The following is a 21,236-nucleotide window of genomic DNA, read 5'->3' on the forward strand; positions in this document are numbered from 1 at the left end:
ATCCTGTAAGCCTCATGAAGGCTTATGGGATCTGCCGATGAAGGGTTCAGGGTTCGGCAGATCCCCGTCTAGACTGCCACGCTGTGCTGACAATCAGCTGATCGGCACAGCGCTGTGGCCATTTTTATTTAAATGAAACGGCAATTATTTAAATCGCCGCTTTATTTCCCTTTTTTGTGTAAACTAATCTACATGGCTCCGTTGATGGAGCAATGTAGTTTAGACGTACCCTTAGTGTCAAGAAAATGGTTTATACAATATTTGATTTTCCCATCACTGGTTATTTGTTAGCCTTATTTCACTTCCTCCCCCTTCAACTTTCTACTGAAGAGAAAATCATAAATCTAATTCTTTTTTCTCCCCAAGAGACATTTTGAATGAGTCTTTTAGCTTAAGAATGAAGTACAACTTTCACAGTGCCTTGATCAAAGAAGTTGTGTCCTGAACCTCTGTGTTTATCCAAGCTGGAGTCTATTATCAAGTATGCACCTTGCAGCTAAAAAGGTGACTACTCCCATATGTCCTCTCTGCTTTTTTTTATTTTTATTTTTTAATTCTTTTCTGTTACTCAATCATCTGCTTACAGCATGAAGTGGGACTTCATTAGGACTTAGTAAATGGTTAAAATTAAATATTGCTTTAAAAAAGTTGTGTGTGCCTGAGTGTTAGCAGCAGTGGGCATGTCTCCCAGTAGACTTGAGTTTTGTGGGACTGTTCCTCTTTGTTGCCCAACACTCTTTGTCCTGGTTGAAATAGAAAACTTCCTGTATTCAGTGGTGTCTGCTACTATATACACGTTATGCAGAGTGTGTACAGTTGGCAGGGGAAAGGATTGGAGCTTCAGCTGCTCCTGGTTATGCCTCCTCCTCCTCAGGCATGCTCACTGCAAGGAAAATCAGGGAAGGGGTGTGATGCTACACCTGAGAACAGGCTGGATGTTGGGGACTGGCCATGGCAGAGATGTGTAAGGCACTAGAGTCAGTGGCTGCAGGAGGAATGGCTCAATAGGGACTGACTGTGATAATTTATTCTGCATTAGCCATATGAAATGTTGGGAGGTGTGACAGCGGGTCTCCTAAAATAGGTAGGTGGCAGCTAATGCTACCACCACCACATTTCTATCTTGTTTACATTGGGGAGTTCTACTTTTGTCTTAGTGTTAAATTACACTGGTGCAAAATTCTTAGGCTACGTCTACACTGGCCCCTTTTCCGGAAGGGGCATGTAAATTTCAGCAGTCGTCGTAGGGAAATCCGCGGGGGATTTAAATATCCCCCGCGGCATTTAAATAAAAATGTCCGCCGCTTTTTTCCGGCTTTTAAAAAAGCCGGAAAAGAGCGTCTAGACTGGCCCCGATCCTCCGGAAAAAGTGCCCTTTTCCGGAGGCTCTTATTCCTACTTCGAAGTAGGGCACTTTTTCCGGAGGATCGGGGCCAGTGTAGACGCTCTTTTCCGGCTTTTTTAAAAGCCGGAAAAAAGCGGCGGACATTTTTATTTAAATGCCGCGGGGGATATTTAAATCCCCCGCGGATTTCCCTACGACGACTGCTGAAATTTACATGCCCCTTCCGGAAAAGGGGCCAGTGTATACGTAGCCTTAGATTTTTCTCTAAGTAGGGTTATAGTACATGCTAATTAAAATGATGATGGCAGGGTTTAGTGACAAGACATTCCCATAAGTTTAGAACTTGCCCTTCAGTGCATCAGTGGTGAGGCTTGCCTATGCTATGTTTTCCAGTTGGGAGTGAGCTGTTCTTTGCTCTTGTGTATCTGCATAGCATTGGTTCAAAATAACTTATCAGGATACACTAGGCAGCTGTTTAACCTTTCTCCTAATTCCTGGTGGAAAACAAAGTGGGACAATAGAGACCCATTTGGATTGTGTCAAGAAACAGACTTCTAAGCAGTCTCTTGCCAGCTACATTTGGCTCCAGGAGATAAAGCTGAAGCCAACATACTGTGAGGTTCTTGGTATTGCCTATGTTGTTGCAATTAAACTGAACTGCTGTTTAACATGTCAGATAAACAGTGAGTCATTTCTCAGTATATTTGAGGTTTTAGTGTGTACAAAAGTGAATACAATTATGAACAGTTCATGTCCAGTAGGTCAATTTTTAAGATGAATAGTTTTGTTTTCCCAAAATCCAAATCAGTATCTTTGATTTCTTTTTCTTTTCTCTTAAACAAAGCTATCATCACTATAGAATGCCTTACACTTTTAAGTTTGTACAGTAATTACTCGTTTAACACGTGCCCACATCACATTTTCGCAATAGCACAATTTTATTTTTAGGGAACGTTTTTCGAATAACACTACCATCCCCGAAATAACACGAAATAATCCAGTGGCGGACTATTTCGCGTGGTGGTATAAGTTGGTGAAAACAGTGGTAACACACGTGAACCGATGAGTACATGGGGTCACAGTGCTCATCCGCCCACTCACATGTTTATCTTTGTTTTAACAAACCGCAGCGACAAACTTGTGTTGCTAGATATCTAACGCTGATGTTGACGACCCAGCACCAATAAAAAATTGACTTTGCCACCACCACCTGAAACGCAACCCCCACCTTTTCCATTATTTTTAATGGGAAAATTGACCCCGCATAGCATGTTTTCACTTAGCATGAACATTTTCAGAAACGCATCTATAGGGTTAAATGAGGAATTACTGTACCACAAAACTGGGTGGAGGAGGTCTATGTTGCCAAGAGCGTGGACTCAGTAGTACTTAAGGCCTATACTAGTCATTGATATTAAAGTTCAAACAAACAAAAACTTTAAATGTTGCAATTAAACCACGTGGCCAATGTGTCAAAATATTTTCAGGCTTCTACTTCTACTGCATTTTTGTGAAAGTTTATTACTTGTCTGTAAAAAGTCATAACTGGACTCTGACTTTTTGTAGTGTTGAGGTGTCTAATAATTCAGGTGTCATTTGTGATAAAGATATACAATTAGTTCCTGTACATGACCATACAGCTATTCTACATTCTCCAGCTGTTCCATTTTAAATAGGATAGTATTATTGTAATACAGAGGGTGCTCCACAAAAACCCAGCATGTCCCAGAAATGCAGGCATGCTCTAACTAGATTAGAACAGGCACAGACCATGTTCTAATCAGAGCTCAACACTACATTTTTGGATCTATATGTCCCAAAAACTGAACTAGATTTTTTTTCTCAGAAATCTTACCTTGCTCCATTAGCATTGCTGCACCTCCACTAATGTTAGTGCACTTGAGGCACTACTAGTGGTTTTTACCATCCAGTTATCTAATCCCTACACAATGCAGAGCAAGATGAGTTGATAGCAAAATCTCCATTGGCCTCCTGATTTCTACAGATAAGCAGTGGCAGCAAACTCTTCAAAGCAGGGGCGGGCAATAATTTTTGGAAGGGCCTAATCCGGAAGTGATGGGGCCATAATGCTTCTTGGCTTCCCCACCATAATTGGTCTGGGGGTGGAGGAGCCCCTTTGCCCCCCTTCCCACAAGGCACCTATGCTCCTGGCAGGGTGGGAAGAGGCTTCACACGCTCCCCAGACCTCTCCCACCCTACCCCGGCCATGCAAGGAGCATGTGGCACTTCAGAGTGCCATGCCCTGCTCGCAGGATGGGAGGAGAGGTCACATGCTCCCCTGCCCCCAAGTCCTGATTGGCCTGGGGGCAGGGGAGCTGTGCGAAGCTTCCCTTGCCCTGCTTCCGCCCTGCACAATTGTACAGCACTGTGAAGCAGGGGAGCAGCAGGCCTTCACTGGTCAGATCAACCCAGTTGGTGGGCTGGATCCAGCCTGCAGAGGCCTTTTTGCCTACCCCTCCTCCAAAGACAGAAAAGCAGATCTGGCTAGAAGTTGACACTGCTGATGTGAGTTGGGGTTGAAAATATGTTTTTTTTTTCTACACCAGGGAGGTTAGCAAAAGAACAGTTCTACTGGATGGAAGTGCGGACCAGGTCCTCTACAGCAGTGTTTCTCAACCAATGGTAGGAGTACCCTTCGGAGTACTCAGGAGAGATCTGTGGGGTACCTCAGCACAACTGAAATTTGGAGAAAACCGAATTTTTGTTTTGTTTTACAGTGTTTTATTATCTTTGTACTTTTTACACCCAAAAATGTCATTGCCTGCCTGGCTACGTTTGAACAAATGTGTTGCAAGGGCAGAAAAAAATAGTCTGAAAACTGTAGGTACTGGGGCTACTTATAACTTTTTTTAATTAGTTACTTTATTTAAAAAAAAAGGTAGAGAAACACTGCTGTGCAGGAGGGAAATGGTAGAGCTGAACAAGCTGGGGAGGGGAACTTTTGTGCCGCAGGCGACTGAAAAAGGACGTCGACTACTCTGGCCTAAGCAGGGATAAGGGACCCTGCCAACAGCGTCCCAGGCAGCTAGCTAGCGGGGCGGGGAGTCCGGCTCGAGGGGCGGACCGTAGGGCTGTACTGCGCGTCAGGCACTAAACAGCGGGAGGGGAGGGCCTGGGCAGCGTCTCTGAGCGCGGGAGGGAAGGCGGCACGTTTAAAGCTGGGCTCAAGCACTAGGCAGGCCCTGACTGCAGCAGTAGCGAGTCCAGCGCGGGGTAGGAGGCGGCAAGGAGGAGCAGGTCCCGCCGCGCCGCGTGTGGGTTAGTCCTTATCACGCCCCTTCCCGTGCAACCTGCCTGCGGTAGCGGGTGCCGAGGGCTCGGGCAAGCGGCCCAGGAACTAGCAGCGGCAGAGGCAAGGCCCAGCGCTGCTCTCCGCCTGCTCTGACGGGCGCCAGCTGCGTTAGGGTCCAGGTGACTGTCCGGGCTCCCACACCAGCTCCCTTTTTCATCGGGGTGACCCCGCAGCGGGTCGGGTAAGAGCCTCTCCGAGGGTGGCGGAGCTGTCTGGCAGACATGGGGGGCGGGTAGATCGGGGTATCGGCTTGTTGCTAGCACTCATCGCGGATAAACGCGGGCGCCTGGCAAGGTGGGTTGCTTTTGTGCTGCAGGTGAGGGGAAGGTACGTGCAACTGCCTCGCTAATGGGGCAGGTGAGCAGCGACTTTCTCGTGGTTTCATGAGCTAACCCCTCAAAGAACAAGTCAGTTAAAGGGTGACCTGCAAGGCGGGGGTGGAGAAGAGAAGAATGGGTTTGTGGCTTTATGATCTATTTAGATGGCCTGAAATAGCTCCCGCCCCACCCCTTGTGGTCAGTGGGGGCTGTGGTGGCGGTGCCAGCAGAAGAGGGCTGCTTGGAGCCACCTCTGCCCCCAGGAGCTACACTGGTACATGCGGGCTACTTAGGAGAGCAACATGGGCCTAGGTTAGGCAGGGAGCTTGCCTTAGCTCCTCTGTTCCACTGACTAGCAGCCTCCTGAAGTAAGTGTTCACACCCCAGCCGTCTGCCCTAGCCCTGAGTCCCCTCTCATGCCCTAACTCCCATCAAGAGACCACACCCCAAGTCAGTCCTCACTCACTCCCACACCCCAATCCTTCGCCTGGAGCCCCCTCCTGCATCCAGAACCCCTCATTTTTAGCCAGATCCTGGGGGAGCCCTGAGCTTCTGCCTCCTTCCCTTATCCCTGACGGGGCTGTGTGTGGCCTGTGACTCTTTCTGGGGGGTCAGTGGTCTGATAGTTGCCTCACCCTGCCATTTAGTATAGCTGGGTGCCTCTCATGAGTCATTGCCCCCCCGCCCTCCGGACAGCTGCCCGGCCTCCTCCCTGCCCCCTACTAACCCCATTAACTCAGAGGGTGAATGCCAAGGCAAACAGTAGCTGCAAAAAAGACATTATGGCCAAGGCAACTTGAGGATAAAGCCTCTCTACTCTCTTTCCTTGCCCGTGTCCTGCCTTTAGCCTGAGGGTCGGTCTCCAACAGTTCCTCCCATTACCTCACCATCCTGACCATCTCCCAAGCTGCTTGCCTTAGAGAAGAGGAGATGTGAGTGCCTCAGATGTACCTTGTCCTGGACAGCCAGTCCTGTAGTGCCCTGGAGCAGCTCTCTCAACATGCAGCGGGTGCTGCCCAGGCAGAGCTCTCTGCAGCTGGTGGGGGCATGCCTGACTCCGTGTGCAGTGCTGCTAGTTCCCCACTGCCTCAGCCACCAAACCCCAACAGCCTGCAGGGACCAAAAGCCTGCAGGGACCAGCACCCAACCCCTTTTCAGGGCATATTGTGAGAGCCAAGCAGGGCCTGCAAGAGACCAACAGGGTTTCCAAGGCAATGGGCAACTACATCAGGCCAAAGTGCCGCTGGCCCTGTGCTGCTGCAGCTGCCAGCATGTGGGGTAAGTGGGAAAGGCCAGGGCTGGCTGGGCAGCTGCAGAGCTCTTGAATACTCCCCCATTCTCCCCGCCACTGCCAAGCATGGCACTTTCTAGCTGTCAGCAAGAGACAGCTGGATGTTCAGAGCCAGCTTGACTGGGAGCTGCTGCCCTTCTCTCAAACTCTAGTAAGGCAAAACGGGCCAGTGTTTGCTTTAATGGTATAGTTTCTTGATTTCCCTGCATTTATGGTGCCGCAGTAGCCCTTCTTAAAGTCTTGCTACACTTTGTGCATCAGTTCCATGTGCCATAAGCCTATGCTGATGCACTGCCCTCTGGTTTATCTCTCTATAAAAAACCTTTTTCCTGTGGGATGTATCCTGCACATCCCCTCCCCTCTCAGCTGACCAGCCTCCCCCCTCCTCGGTGCTCTGGGGGGTGGGGTGGGGACGAGCAGGAGTTGTGTTGCCTCCCGGCTTCTTGGTGTTCTGGGGGGGAAGAGGGTTGGCTAGAGTAGTGAGCAAGGGGCGTAACTCCCTATTATTGTTTTAAAAAAAGTTTCTAATTTGTCTTGAGCATCATTAATATCAAATTAGAGGTAAGGCAAGTAAAATACTGTTTATACATGATCAATAATCAACACTTCTGAAAAACTTTTAAGAAAAGCATTTCTTAATCTTCTGCCATTTTTCTCTATTTTGAGTTGAAATGCATAGCTACAGTTCTTGAATATTTACTTTCTAATTTAAGTATCAGAATGGAACTTGAATTCATTAGCCCAGAATAAACATTTTTGGCTGATATCTGAGGGGTTACTTTCTTAGGAAGTTCTACTAGACTAAATCACTTATCCAGACTTCATTATCTGTATCTCAAATACGGTTAAACTGTGTTATTTTAGGTAGTGTAGGTATGCTCTCAAAAATCTGCTTCTGCTAAAATGTGGAAGGTAGGATTCTTTTGTTTTAAATAGATTCCTGTAGCATAAAATATTTAAACAAAAAAGAACGCAGATTTTTGATTGGCTATTAAGTTTCAGCAGTCTTAAAATTTAGACACCACATGTTTGTTTAAACAAAGACACCGTCACCTATATTGGTGCATTCAGATGTTTGTGATGGGGTAAAGTATATTTAGGAAAAAGAGCATGCTCATTCTACATTAATAAGACACAACTGTCTTGCAAATATATGATGTTTGGAAATGGGCTCATTATTCCTTGGTCAAAAAGTTAAACAGAATAGAGTGGATTTAGAGTGCAACAAGGAAAATATTGATAATACAATAAGATGCCAATGGAATCTGGTGGGTTTTGTGATGGTTTTTGTTTTGTGCGGGGAGGAGGAGGAAGGGAAGGACATCACAAGAGCCTACACAGCTCCCAGTACTTTTGGCACAATGTAGAAGGATAAGCAAGTCACCTGGTCCCCTGTTCTTTCCAACCCAAATGATTTCATTTGATACTACTTACAGCTTGTCCAATGCCCCATCTTGAACAAGTTGTGGGTAATATAGTAATAATCCATTTAGGAAATAATGGCATTATGTATATTTTTTCTTCTTCTACAGACCATGGATTCTGAATCAAAGCAGAGCTTCATAGGAAGCTTTCTTCAGCCTCCAGATAGAATGTTTGCTCCTACCTTTGGTCAGAGCACATTAAAGAAGGTTACAGCTACTACTAATGATGTGCTTCCTGCCCCAAACAATCAAGGTAACACCTCCCTTGCTTCCCCGCCCCCAAAATGTTTTTAATTCTGTTGATCAAATTGCCTCATCTATCCTACTTGTGGAAATTTGTCATTTAGCTCATTGGACTGTAGGCTTGTGTGGAAAGGGGGGTAGTAGAAACTGGTTGCCTAACTTTGGTTGCAAATTCTGTTTTGCTTGAAAATCGATGCTATGCTATAAAAGCAGAGGAAAATGCTGCTGTAGTGTTTGAAGTTCATCATTTTCTTTTTAACATATTTTGATTTGAAAATTTTATTTTTGTTTGGATGGTAGTATTTGCTTCCCTCTAGCTCAAAAACCATTTTACGGAAAGTTTATAGTTTGGTCCCCCTGGAAAACTTGAAGAAGAAACACAGTTGAAAGAACCAAGTTATAAATTGTTTTAGATATGAATAATATTTTTGCTGTTATGTGAATTATTTGCTATTAATTTTGGTAAGAGCAATGTTGGGTGTGGGAACATGTTTCTTTCTAGTGTGGCTTAACCATAGGAAGACCCTAAAGCGTGTGGATGAGTCTTAATAAGGTTCTTACACAAGGTTCTACTGCTTGAGTGAGTGTGTGTGTGTGTGTGTGTGTGTGTGTGTGTGTGTGTGTGCTGTTACTCTTCTCTCTCTTTCTCCCCTCTGCCTCTCTTCCCGCCCCCCTCCCCCCCCGGTCACTATTAGACTGCTATTATTTCCTAAATAGTCTGATAGTGACCGGGCCTTAGTCTTCAGGTACATTAGAGTGCCTGATGTAACTTGGCACACTTTTACCGTATATATAAGATGGGTTTATACCATGTTTCTACCTTCCAGTGCCTGATCTTGGGATAGTATTGCTCCAGGTTTAAGGCTGCTGTATATTAGAGCCATTGTATTAGCTGGGGATCACTGCAATATGATCCGTCGTGCTTGAGAGAAATAGGAGAAGCTGGCAGGGAGAGGGGGCCATTATTTCCCTCTTACCCAATGGAATCCTTCGTCTATGTAGGGGAAGCCTTCAGGCTTGTGTGTGCTATTGAACTGTCACCAAGAGATTAGTTTGTTTCAGAATCTGAGAGGCAATAGCATCTTTGTAGCAAAAGCTGTAGCTGCAGTGGTACTAGGGATGTTACATTTAGATGAATTGGCTAATTGAATAGTTGATGCTATTTGCCTTGACTAGTCGATAAGGGTGCCTCTGCCTTTGAAGTGCAGCAACCGCCCCAGGGCTGTAGCTACATTTCAAGGCGAAAGTGCTGCGGGGAGCCCAGGGCCAGCAGGGGACTCAGGCAATGCCCCACTGGCCCTGTGCTACCCGCAGCGTTTCAAAGCACATGGAGCCTGTTGTCAGCAGGGGACTCCCTGGCTAATTCTAGGGTCCACACAGAACTTCCGCTTTGAAGCGCCCTCTTCTCTCCCCACCCCACCCCTTGCTGCCTCTTTCTGATAGAGGCAGTGGGCAGGCGAGGAGCAACTAATCGGATAGTTGACACACTAGATGCTTACCAGATAGTCAACTAGTTGTTCACGTCCCTAAGTGATACTTCATCATAAATATCTGAAAGCACAGGTTTTTTTGTTTTTTGTTTTTTTTAAACCAAGTGTTACATTAGGGAACAAATTCTTGTTTGAGATATAAAAATGGCTCCCTCTCAATGTTATTCCAAAACATCCAATTTGGCCTTCAGTCTGTTCAAACCAATCATAGGATTCACTTAATGTTATGATGCTACAATAATATTAAGGTTGACTTATACAAGAGACTTCCCTCCCTCCCCCCAAAGGCAAGAATAGCTTAATATTCAAAGTACTGCCATTGTTTGATAGTAGAAGCAGTTCTGTGTTAATGCAGATATTGGGGAGAGAAAAATTCTTGGTTGCATATGGCAGCATTCAAGCTAGCTAAAACTGCCTTTCAGAGTTGAGAGGAAAATCTAGGATCTGTTAAAATGTACTCTTCTTTCCTGCCATCCCTAAGAAAATGCCCCTTCAAACTAGAAAGAATGTGTACATCTTGAGATTGGGTAAGTGAAGAGCAGAGTGTAAATCAAGTGCAGAAAATAAGTGATAAAGCCAGGAACCACACTTTCATTTCTAATCTCGGTAGCAAACCCATGCTGTGTCCCAACAGACCATGGTACCTCTGATGCAAATTGCTTGCAATCACTTCATTTAGTAAAATTTGGTGAACAACGCTTACCGTTTCTGGAAAGTTCTGTGAAATCTAAAAATTAAAAAGTATTTCTCTCACTTCTCCGAAAGGCATTGCAAGCTAGACATTTGCATTGTTTAACTTAGACTAAAGACTAGAACTCAGGTTTGATGTTTAATTTACTATAACTTGCTGGCACTCCTTACTAGAATTTGGAGTGAAGATGGCCATACGCTCATAAAGTACATTCTGACTTACAACAAACATGTTTTGCATGTAGTTATAAGGTGTACATTAAATGTATTGGGGCTCCATAGACTATCTGTTAATTTTTCCAGTGGGTGCTATGGATTTTTTTATTCCATTTATTATCTTCCTTTTTTAAAATGGTTTCTTCTACTCCATTTAAAAAGCAAAAGAAATATATGGCTTTAAAACACATATAGTACTTGAGGAAGCAAAACAACTGTTTCATGTATCTAGTTACAGTCACTGTGTAAAAAATACACTGTCTTTTCATAACTTTTTTTTGGGGGGGGGAATCAATACAATGTTTTTAATGGCTAACACAATCTTGTAGTGTAGAAAAACATTTTTAAAATCCATTATAAAGGTTTAACTTGTAATTGTTCTGTTGTTCAATTAGCCCTTCTGTCAGCCCTACAAACTCTTCAAGAAAAGATCCGTCGTCTAGAGTTGGAGAGGTCACAAGCTGAAGATAACCTGTGTTGCCTTTCCATTGAGGCTGCCCAATATAAAAAGGCCTTGCAGCGGGAAACAAACGAGAAAGATATAGCACATGGGGAAATGATACAGCAGAAAAAAGGTCTCTTTCCAGTGGTGGTGATTAGGGTGGCAGATCTGTCATGCCTTTTTATTTTTGTTTTTAATAAAACAATCCAATTAAAAACAATTTGTTTTTAATAAAACAATACTCTTAGTAAAAGGCATGAATGTAGGGGGAAATGGTGTGTAAAGTCACAGGTGTATCATTTAAAGTGTTGGGGAGGGATTTAGTTGTGGGGAATATTGGGTCCCCCTGACCCTGTGTGGGGAGAAGCCTTGATGATGGGAGTGTTGCAGAATCAATCCATCGTGCACTTTGCAGCAGTGGCTCCTGTCCCACAGGACTGGCCTGGCTCCCCACTACAAAGAGGAAGAAGAGTCCTCCCTCTGTGATGACTCAACTCCCTCCCCCTCCAGGCCCTGGCACTGCTGGCTGTGGCCCTGGTGTCTGGCGTGCTTCCCCCTCTTTCTTCCCCCTTCCAATCTGCCTCCCACACTCCAGGATTTCACAGGCTATGGAGCTGCAGAAGACAAAGGGAAGTCCTGGTATTCATGACATCTCTACCTCTGTGACGGCTTGTAGCTGCACTAATAAATAGAAATAGTCACTACAGCCCTTAGTTCTCTCAACTGAAGGAGTATTCATGTTTGCTATGACGAGCTGCTATTCAGTGTAAGTCCTAGTTTCAGCTTTGAGGCATATAATCCTATCCAAACATCACAGTTTGTGTCTATATTATTTGTTATAAGTAGTGCTTTTTTTGTGACGGTATACCCCGGGACTGCATACCGGCACCTATTTTCCTATCATACTTTAATTAAATGTGATTCCCCTCTGGTGTACTGGTACCTATTTGCTGAGGCGGCTTGGCTCCCGATAGAAGCCCGCTTGGGACATTCAGCGCAGCTCTTAACGGGGCCTCAACCGCATTTCGGCCTTCAGCACATTTTTTTCTTCAACAACTTTGAGCCTGAAGTACCGGCACTTTTTTTTCTTACCAAAAAAGCACTGGTTCTAACAACCAAATATTGCCTTTCCAAAGGAGTTACTTTACAGTTTGGTACTAAATAAATGGGCTTTAAGTATAGGATTAATATAACCTATCGAATAACTTTCAGGCTATGTCTAGGCTATGGGTTTTTTGCGGGATACCAAAGATTTCCTGCAAAAACCCTGCCGCGTCCAAGGAATGTGTTTGCTCTTCTGCCTTTTTTTGCAGAAGAGCAAACGTGCTGTTGTGGGGAGCCCTGTATACCTTGTTTCGCAAGGTATAAGGGCTCTGCTGAAAGAGGAGGCTTTTCTGCCATTTGGTGCCATCTAGACTGGGCTAACTGACAGAAAAGCTTCTTCTGCAAAAGTGATTGAAAAAAGCTGTGCAAATTGCAGCACTCAATTTGCATAGCTTTTTTTCGATAAAGCCCCCTCCTCTAGACCTAACCTGAGGGGAAAGAAGTACATGAGGGCGTTAGGCACTCTGGATAGTATGCAGCCCCTCTGAGTCTCTGCTTGCTGAAGTAGCCTGGATGAGATGTCCTGGGTTTTTTTTAGGTGTGCCACCAACAAACATCCCTACAGGTCAGTACTCAGTGCACTCCCCATCTGACAAAAGGTATTGAGGGGGGCAGAGAGATCCAGATTCTAATTAGTTTTATGATGGTATAAATTGAGAGTTAATCCCATGAAGTCAACGGTAACATAAATTGGGAGTTAATCCCATGAAGTCAACGGTAACACAGATCTGGCAGGTCTGGACCTGGAAACACATCGTGAGTCTTGCACATGTTAAAATACTTCCTGTTACCTACTTCACGGGCTCAGCCCAAGCAACTTTTTATATCTTAAAATAAAATCTCTCAAACATCTAAATCTCCAAGAACAGAGGGTGAGGGACAGGCTAGATCAGTGGTCACCAACCAGTAGATTGGGATCTACTGATCGATCTTGGAGCCTCTGATAGGAGATCCTGACTAGTTTGGCCAAGAGGCTACCAAGTGCTGGCACTTCAGCTGCCGTGCCCCGCACTGCTGCACATCTCCTGCCCTTTGCTTTGGAGCTGCCCCTCACCCTAGGGAGCCTCCTGCTTTCTGTGCGGGCAGGGGAGGGAGAAGTGGGGTGCTGATTGTCAAAGTGCAGCCTCTCCCACTTTGTATCCTTTCTCCACAGACCAGAGAGGGAGCACACTAGGATTTGGGGCGGAGTTTGCTGGCTGCTTTAGGGAGTGGTGCAGGGCCAGGGCAGGAGTGAGCCTGCCTTAGCCCCACTGCACCACCAACCAGGAGCCACCAGCAGTGCCCAGCTGCAGCCCACATCCCAAACTCCTACCCTAGTCATGAACCCCTTCCTGTACCCTAAGTCCCTGCCCCAGCCCCAAGCATCTCTGCATCCAAATTCAATCCTAGAGCTTGCACCTAGAACCCCCTCATACATCCCAACTGCCTGCCCCAAGAGCAGTTGAGAGACCCTCTCACACTCCAGATCCCTTAATCCAAGACCAGAGCCTACACCCCAATACTCTGCCCAGTCTGATGTGAGTGAGAATGGGCAAGAGAGGGAGGATGGAGTAAGCACAGCTGGGGCTTCGGAGAAGGAGGCGGAGCAAGGGTATTTATATTTGAGGTAGATCTTGGATTGTACTTAATTCAAAAAGTTATCTTGTGCTCAGAAAGATGGTAGACTACTGGGCTAAATGTTACTCAGAATTAAGTATTCTGCTGTTTGTCTCTCTCCACAGATGTTAGTGTGCAGTTAAGTGCAGCACAATCCCGCTGCTCCCTACTGGAGAAACAGCTGGATTATATGAGGAAGATGGTTTTCAATGCAGAGCTAGAAAAGAATATGGTTTTAGAGCAACAGGTGAAGTATTTAATATAACAATAAGGGCATGACATTTAGAAATGGTAACAAGTATTTCCTGTATATAACATCTCTCTAGTTCTGCTCAGATTGGTAATGACCGAAAGTGATTCTCTGACAGCTATTCAGAGAATGACACAAAATGGCTTGCTGATTTGATGGAGTTCCTAATAAATAAGCTATCCTGTTTCTATGTTAGGCATGGCATACTCAGAAGCAAGCTCTGTAGCCAAGATCCATGCCACATCTGTTCGTTATAAAATCTTTTAATGCTCTAGGTATGGCTGAGGTTTGTTTAAATTAGGGCTGTGTCTAGACTGGCCAGTTTTTTCCGGAAAATCAGCCGCTTTTCCGGAAAAACTTGCCAGCTGTCTACACTGGCCGCTTGAATTTCCGCAAAAGCACTGACTTCCTACTGTAAGAAATCAGTGCTTTTTGCGGAAATACTATGCTGCTCCTGTTCGGGCAAAAGTCCCTTTTGTGCAAAACTTTTGCGCAAAAGGGCCAGTGTAGACAGCTGAGATTTGTTTTGCGCAAAAAAGCCCTGATCGTGAAAATGGTGATCGAGGCTTTTTTGCGCAAAAGCGTGTCTAGATTGGCCACAGACACTTTCCCGCAAAAAGTGCTTCTGCGGAAAAGCGTCCGTGCCATTTTAGACACTCTTTTCCGAAAATGATTTTAACGGAAAACTTTTCTGTTAAAAGCATTTCCGGAAAATCATGCCAGTCTAGATGTAGCCAAAGGAGTTTTATACACAGCTGAACAGTATAATACAGCTTGGCATTCCACACTTTCTCCCTGTTTAAGTTCTACATTCCCAATATTTATGCTATCACACTGTCTTTAAATTTAAGTGTCTCTGAATCATACTTGTTTTCTAATTACACAACCCAAACTTGTAACTTGGTCATCTTGCTGTTCATTAGTAGCAACTGTTGGCTTTGGATGGTCTAGAATCCTTGCTGTTTTGTTCTGCATCTGCTATTTGTTCCTTCTGGGGAGCAATCTGTACATGCTGATTGCTGTTTCTCTGCTGGCAGTCTTAATCACATATGATCTAGGTGCTGAATTATACATATATTTTTAGGACAGCTGGAGTTGCCCATCCTTTTCCTCTGTACTAGAGTCAGCAGCTCTCTAAAAACACATCTACACTGCAGAGCTATTTTGGGATACCAGAAGTGCTGTGTAGATGCACCTTGATTGATGTCTGTTTATAAAAGTGTTCCTAGGCCCTTTTGCCATTGTTCCCTATTTGGCTACTATTTCCATGTCTAGCTATGTTGTTGATAGATTCTCTTCCAACTTTGGGAAAGAGTCTATTGCCAGCAATAGCTCTGAGTTGTTTTTCTATCAGCACTTGTGCTGAACTATATCTGGTAGCTGCTATTGGTGGTGTTCAGTAACTCAGAAAGCAAGAAATGGATCTTCCTGCTATAAGATTTTCTTGGCTATCTGTATTGCTCTCAGCCTTTCCATTCATTTTCAGTTAATGTGGCTGCTAGTAGTATGCTCAATCATATTTTGTTCAGAATGACTTAAATTGGGCTGTAGGAAATTGTGTTCCATTGTCCATGACAAGTTCTGGAATACCGAAGTGAACAAAAGTGTGCTTTGGCTTCTTGATAATACAATCTTGCAGTATCTTCCAAGTATATTATTTCTATATACAGTGAAACCTTTGTTATCTGGCACTCCGTTAACCAGAAAACTTTAACTGGCATTGCCCCCAGCCAAAATACTGTCACATCTTCAGGCGCACAGGCCTGGTTTGGTTTACCACGATTGGCTTAACAATTTTTTTATTTAAGAAGTACTAATCATCTTTAATTCAAAATAGAAATGTGAGACCAACTGCCTCACACTACAAAACTACCAATATTAAAAACTTGAGTTTTACTATTATTGTCCGTGGTTTTTTCCTAGGATGATGGGACCCTCAGATAACAGGAATGCCCTAATCCTAGAGCATGCCAGATAACACAGGTTTTACTGTACCTGGGAACATAGTTGTCACCATTCCTCGATGGGTCACAACTGAGAATACCAAATTCAGGACAAACTACTGAAAAAATAGGGCAGTAATACCCAAAAACTGGTGTATATTCTTATGTAAGATATATACTAAACTAGCACCAAAAAATCTTCTGTCTGGTGAGACAGGCTAATAAGTCACATCTGTAGCCTCCTTAGGTAGTCAAGTCCTTGTTGGAACACCCAAACACTAGGGATGTTAGCCTGTAGTCGTTCCCATAGAGGCATTAGTGAGGGAGGCAGGCAGGAGCTGGTACGTGTGGGGAGCCAGCTTTTAAGTAGGCTGGCTCCCGCCTCTTCTCTCTTTCCACCTCCTCCCTTCTCCCCCTCCCCACCCCCGCACACACACACACACACACACACCGCTGCTGCCTCTGATACAGCTGCAGCAGCATGGGGAGGAGGAGAACTGTGTGTAACTGTGAAGGTTAACCTATCAGCCCAGGCTCGCTGATTACACCATCACATCCCTAGTTTCAACCAACTTTCCTGGTCCTTAGGCTTACCACCACTCAAATTGTCAGAATAATTTCTTTGGAATCTTTTTAAAATTTTGGTATTACATTTACTATTCTCTAGCCATCTGGCACCAAGGCTGATTAAAGTGATATATTACATATCACAGTTACAACTTCTTCAGTTTTGTGTTAGAATTCCTTGAGAATGCTTGTGTGAATAACATGTTTCTAGTGACTTATTACTGTTTAATTTATCAGTCTGTTCCAAAACCTCCTCTATTGATACCTCAGTCTGGGTCAGTTCCTGAGATTTGTCACAGAATGAGAATCTCCCTCTCATCCTCTGTTGTGAAGATGGATGCAAATAATCTGTTTAGCTTCTGATCAATGGTTTTATGTTCTGAGTGCTCCATTAGCACCTTGATACTTCAGTGGTCTGACTTTTTTGTATTTGTTAGGCTTCCTGCTTCTGATGTATTTAATGTTTTTGAGTCTGCAAGTTGCTCTTCGAATTCTTGTTGTTGTTTTTTTTTTTGGTGGCGTGAGGGCTGCTTAATTTATTTTTTACTTTTGCTTTGTCATATGCCTAATTTATTTTTTACTTTTGCTTTTACTTATGCTCCTTTCTAAGTTCCTCAGTAGGATTTGACTTCAGTTTTTAAAGGATGCTTTTTTTTGGCTTCTAACTGCTGCTTCTATTCTGTTTAGCCACAATGGCATTTTTTGATTGTCTTGTTTTGCTCTTTAATTGAGACATACATTTATTTTGAGTTTCGATTATGGTGTTTTTAATAGGTTTCCATTTAGCTTGCAAGCATTTCACTCTTGTGATCGTCATTTATTTTTATTTTAACTAGTTTCTTCATTTTGTGTTGGTCCTTTCTGTGAAATGCTACTATTGGGGGCTGCTTTGGTATTTTCCCTTCTAGAAAGGTGTTACATTTAATTATATTATTATGATTGCTATTATGGAGTGGCTCATCTATATTCATCTCTTGAACCTGATTGTACTCCACTTAGGACTAAATTTGAGAATTTCTTCTCCATGGTGAGTTCTTGGTCTAGCTGCTCCAAAAAACACTCAATAATATCTAGAAATTTTATCTCTGCATCCTGTCCTGAGGTGAAATGTACCCAGTCGCCATAGGGGTAGTTGAAATCTCCTGTTATTATTGAGTTTTCTGTTCTTGTAGCCTCTCTAATCTCTGTGCACACTTTACAATCCCCATCCTACTTAGGTGGTCAATAGTGTATTCCTACTGGTATATTCTTATTATTCAAGCATGGCATTTTTCTCCATAGAGATTCTATGATACGGTTTGATTCATTTAAGATATTTTTACTATATTTGACTGTTTCCTTTCATGTAGTATACCATTCTCCCACCAGCATGATCTTTTGCCATTCTGGTATATTTTATACCCTGCTATTGTAATGTCCCAATGTTATCATCATTGTTTCACCAAGCTTCTGTGATGCACATATCAATGTCCTCCTTTAATACCAAGCATGCAAGTTCACCCCTCTTAATATTGAGACTTCTAGCACTTGTATACAAGCACTTAGACTGCTTAGTCTACCTGGCATTTTTCATAGCACTGAACTTAATACTTAAAATTTACTGTTTAAACAAAGCTCACTGTGGTGAGAAATATGATGTGTCGAACAGTTTTATTACACTGACAAATTCAACTTTGGCTTATTCTTTCCAGACTCTGCTTCAAAAGGAAAAAGATCAGAATCAGATGGAGCTTCATGCAAAACTTGAAAAACTTGAAGCTCTAGAAAAAGAGTGCTTCAGACTTATCAGTACACAAAGAACTGCAGAAGTACGCAAGCCTACTATGACAATGTGTAGTTAAAGTTCGCTTATAATTTCTTTAAGATTGTCAATTGTGTTTAAAATACACAGAGCATTTATCAACTGTAGCACCATCAGAGGAGTGTAACATATCTCAGTCTTCACTTTGCATTCTAACTCTGACTTATAAATATGAGGAATTCAAGCCTGCTTTTCAAGAGTCCTTCAAAATTGTTAGAGTCAAAATTACTAGATTGCAAGGTACTTGCCAATTTTGATTCACTGGACCAGCCTTAAACGTGATTAACGATACCTGTATTCTCTTTCAGGACAAGATCAAACAATTAGAGGAAAAGCTTCGTGAAGAAGAGCATCAGCGTAAGCTAATACAAGACAAAGCTGCTCAGGTATGATAGCAATAAATCAAGTAATTTGGCTAAGGAAATACTATTTATAGTCAACACTTTAAAAAAACAAAAACCCTGTTTGTTTGTTGGAAAAAATTCTGTAACCTCGTTTTTGAGTTGTCAATCGAATAAGCTTTGCTTAGTGAAGTTTATATTTTAATGTATATTTGGCTTCTTCTGGAGTCATCAGTTCCATAGGTAAACCTGAGTTATGTTTTTTAACTTAAGGCAGGGATTCAACTTTTTTTTTTTTTTTAAATGCAAGAAGAATGCAGCATGCTCTTCTCAAAATTAGAATCATGCTCATTGAATACACTAAATTTATTGTAAATTCTTAGAGAATTCATTGTTTAAGTTAAAATTAATGATAAAATGGGCCCGGTAAGCAACATAGCACCCTAAATTAGACTCTGTCCTGAACTATCTTAATGGAATAAGAGACATTCCATATGGCTAAAATTCACTGACATCTTTTATATTTGGAGACCGTTTAAATTGTAGGACTCATTTTTCACTATTAAATGACAAATTTCTTCAGAGGTTTAAAAAAATAAGTGATCTACAGAGACTTCTATAAAACTGTTTTTTCTGCTGGGGCTATCATTTTTCCTGAGTCATTTTACTTACACTAAGAACACCGAGGCTATGTCTATACTGCAACACTATTTCAGGATACTGGAGTATCCCAAAATAGCTATCCTGCGTCTTAACAGCAAGCCTGTTATTTTGGGCTTGCTATTCCAACATTCCTGTAAACCTCATTCCACAAGGAGTAAGAGAAGTTTCAGAATAGTGTTCTTTTGAAATAAGATATGCAATTTGCATAGCTCTGAGAGAGAGCCATTTTAAAAGAGGGCTATGGATCCTCATAGCCTAACTCTCATTGAGAATCATACTAGCTAGCTGCCATTTTGAAAGAGAGCAGAGTCTTTTGGAATTTGCTGTAAACGAATACTTGTTCTTCACCTCTTCTGTTGCAACAACCTAACAGTTACATAAATGAAGGGTCATCTAGTCCAGCCACCTGTGTGAAGTATGACTAAGTACAGCTAGACCAATCTTTTCTTGTCTGGTCCAGCCTATTCTTAGGGTGCCCCCACCTCCAAAACCTATTCCAGAAATTAAGTATCCTTATAATTATTAAGATTTTTCCTAATACCTAACCTAAATCTCCCTTACTTCAGATAATGCCCATTACCTTTTGTCCTACTTTCAGGACAACACCACAAGTGTTCATGGTCCTCTTTATTACACTCCTTAGCATATCTGAATACTGTTATCAGAACTCCCCTCAGTCATCTTGTCTCAAGACTAAACCTCTCCATATAGGTCAGATTTTTAAACCTTTTGTCATTTTGTGTTGTTTTCCTCTGACACACTCCCCAGTTTATCTTTTTCCTAAAATGTGGCATTCAGAATTGGGCACAGTACACCATATGTGGCTTCACTAGTGCTGAACAGAGCTGGACCATTACCTCCCATATTTTACATACGGTCTGTATTTGAGTAAGGAGCGAGATTCTCTTATTGTAAGTGTCACCATTGCAGTTGCCTCTTGCAGCAGTTCCAGCAAAAAACCTCACTGCCTTCTGTTATCAGTCTGGTATTTTCAAGAATTAGCTTTTGCCACTGGCTGCCCCACCCGTCTGGGATTCCCTGGGGATGGGGCTTTCCAGTCCTGTTGTTGCCTGGCCGGGGCTCCTTGGGGACAGGGCTCGCTGGTCTTGCTTCCAGGGCTGGCGTGAACCGGGACTGCATGACCCAGTAGTTTGCAGCCTGGTGGTTGGGAACCACTTCTTTAAAAGGATTAATGGTATTTACCTTATTAAACTAATCTTGTATAGACAGCAGTAATTGTAAAGTAATCCTTAGAAAAGTTTGTGATGTTGACAATGGGACTGATGCTAAATGTTGCATGACAGGTGATGGATCACTCTATAATTGCACTATTCTGTGATTGTTCTGGAGCATCTGGCTTCAGCCACTTTTAGAAGACAGGACACTGGGCTAGATGGACCATTGGTGACTTAATATGTCCGTTCTTATGTTGTCTAAACCCCTCTTCTGCTTTAAAAGGCCATTAGTTGTAGAAGTCGAGAGTTCTAGTTGCTGTATTTCAGTATGGAAATTGCAACACTACCTTGGAGATAGCAACGTATATTTGATCCTCTGACATCCTGTGTCATGTTCAGTCTTCACATCCCCTTTTATAATCTTCATGCCTCCCAAGGAGTTCGGTTAGTAATGCATCTGATTAATCCTCCTTCATGTATGGATGACAGTTCAATCTGTACTATTTAAAAACTTTTGATATTAAATGCTTTTCTTATTATTATTATAGCTTCAAACTGGACTTGAGATCAATAGAATTTTAATGTCTTCCGAGTCGCTGCAAAATGAACCAAAAAAAAGAAACAGGAAAAAGAAAACTGCAAAGGTAATAAGCAAGTTTGTCATTTGCACAAGTGCCATGACTTGTAAAACTGGCTCTGTGAAATGCCACAGAGCCATTGCTAAATTTATCTGTCACTGTACAGTTAATCTGACAATTCAATCTTTTTACTGAGACTTCTTCCATATTTGGGAGACATAGGAAAATGTTAATACCTATTAAAGGAGATGAATTGAGACATTTCATTGCTTTTGTATGCAATGATGTGTTGCTGAAGTGTAGCACAGACTTGCTCTCAACAGAGGGGAGGGGGAAGGTTTGTTGACAAAATATTTCGGTTGTGCTCTTTATAATTGTAGTGTGATAGTACTTAGGGTCCTACTTCATGACAAATTCCTATTTGCTAGGCACTGCACAAACACAGAA

The 21,236-nt window shown here is 43.0% G+C and overlaps 1 protein-coding gene across 11 annotated transcripts in view; it reads left to right on the forward strand.

Moving 5' to 3' along the window:
- Nucleotides 1-21,236, forward strand: part of CEP57L1 (centrosomal protein 57 like 1) — a 91,791-nt gene that overhangs the window by 66,762 nt on the left and 3,793 nt on the right. For 5 of the 11 annotated variants that reach the window (XM_075923091.1, XM_006123185.3, XM_075923092.1 and 2 more), the window contains exons 2-7: nucleotides 7,799-7,943; nucleotides 10,725-10,904; nucleotides 13,597-13,718; nucleotides 17,923-18,039; nucleotides 18,341-18,418; nucleotides 20,760-20,855. In XM_075923091.1, coding sequence (XP_075779206.1) covers nucleotides 7,802-7,943; nucleotides 10,725-10,904; nucleotides 13,597-13,718; nucleotides 17,923-18,039; nucleotides 18,341-18,418; nucleotides 20,760-20,855 — 735 coding nt within the window. In that variant the 5' untranslated portion in view covers nucleotides 7,799-7,801. Of the gene's footprint in view, nucleotides 1-388; nucleotides 505-4,429; nucleotides 4,840-4,875; nucleotides 5,016-7,798; nucleotides 7,944-10,724; nucleotides 10,905-13,596; nucleotides 13,719-17,922; nucleotides 18,040-18,340; nucleotides 18,419-20,759; nucleotides 20,856-21,236 lie in introns of those variants that run through there. The other 6 variants (XM_025184724.2, XM_075923090.1, XM_006123184.3 and 3 more) reach the window with 6 other exon arrangements.

The sequence above is a fragment of the Pelodiscus sinensis genome, chromosome 3 (assembly GCF_049634645.1).
Source record: "Pelodiscus sinensis isolate JC-2024 chromosome 3, ASM4963464v1, whole genome shotgun sequence".
NCBI lineage: Eukaryota > Metazoa > Chordata > Testudines > Trionychidae > Pelodiscus > Pelodiscus sinensis.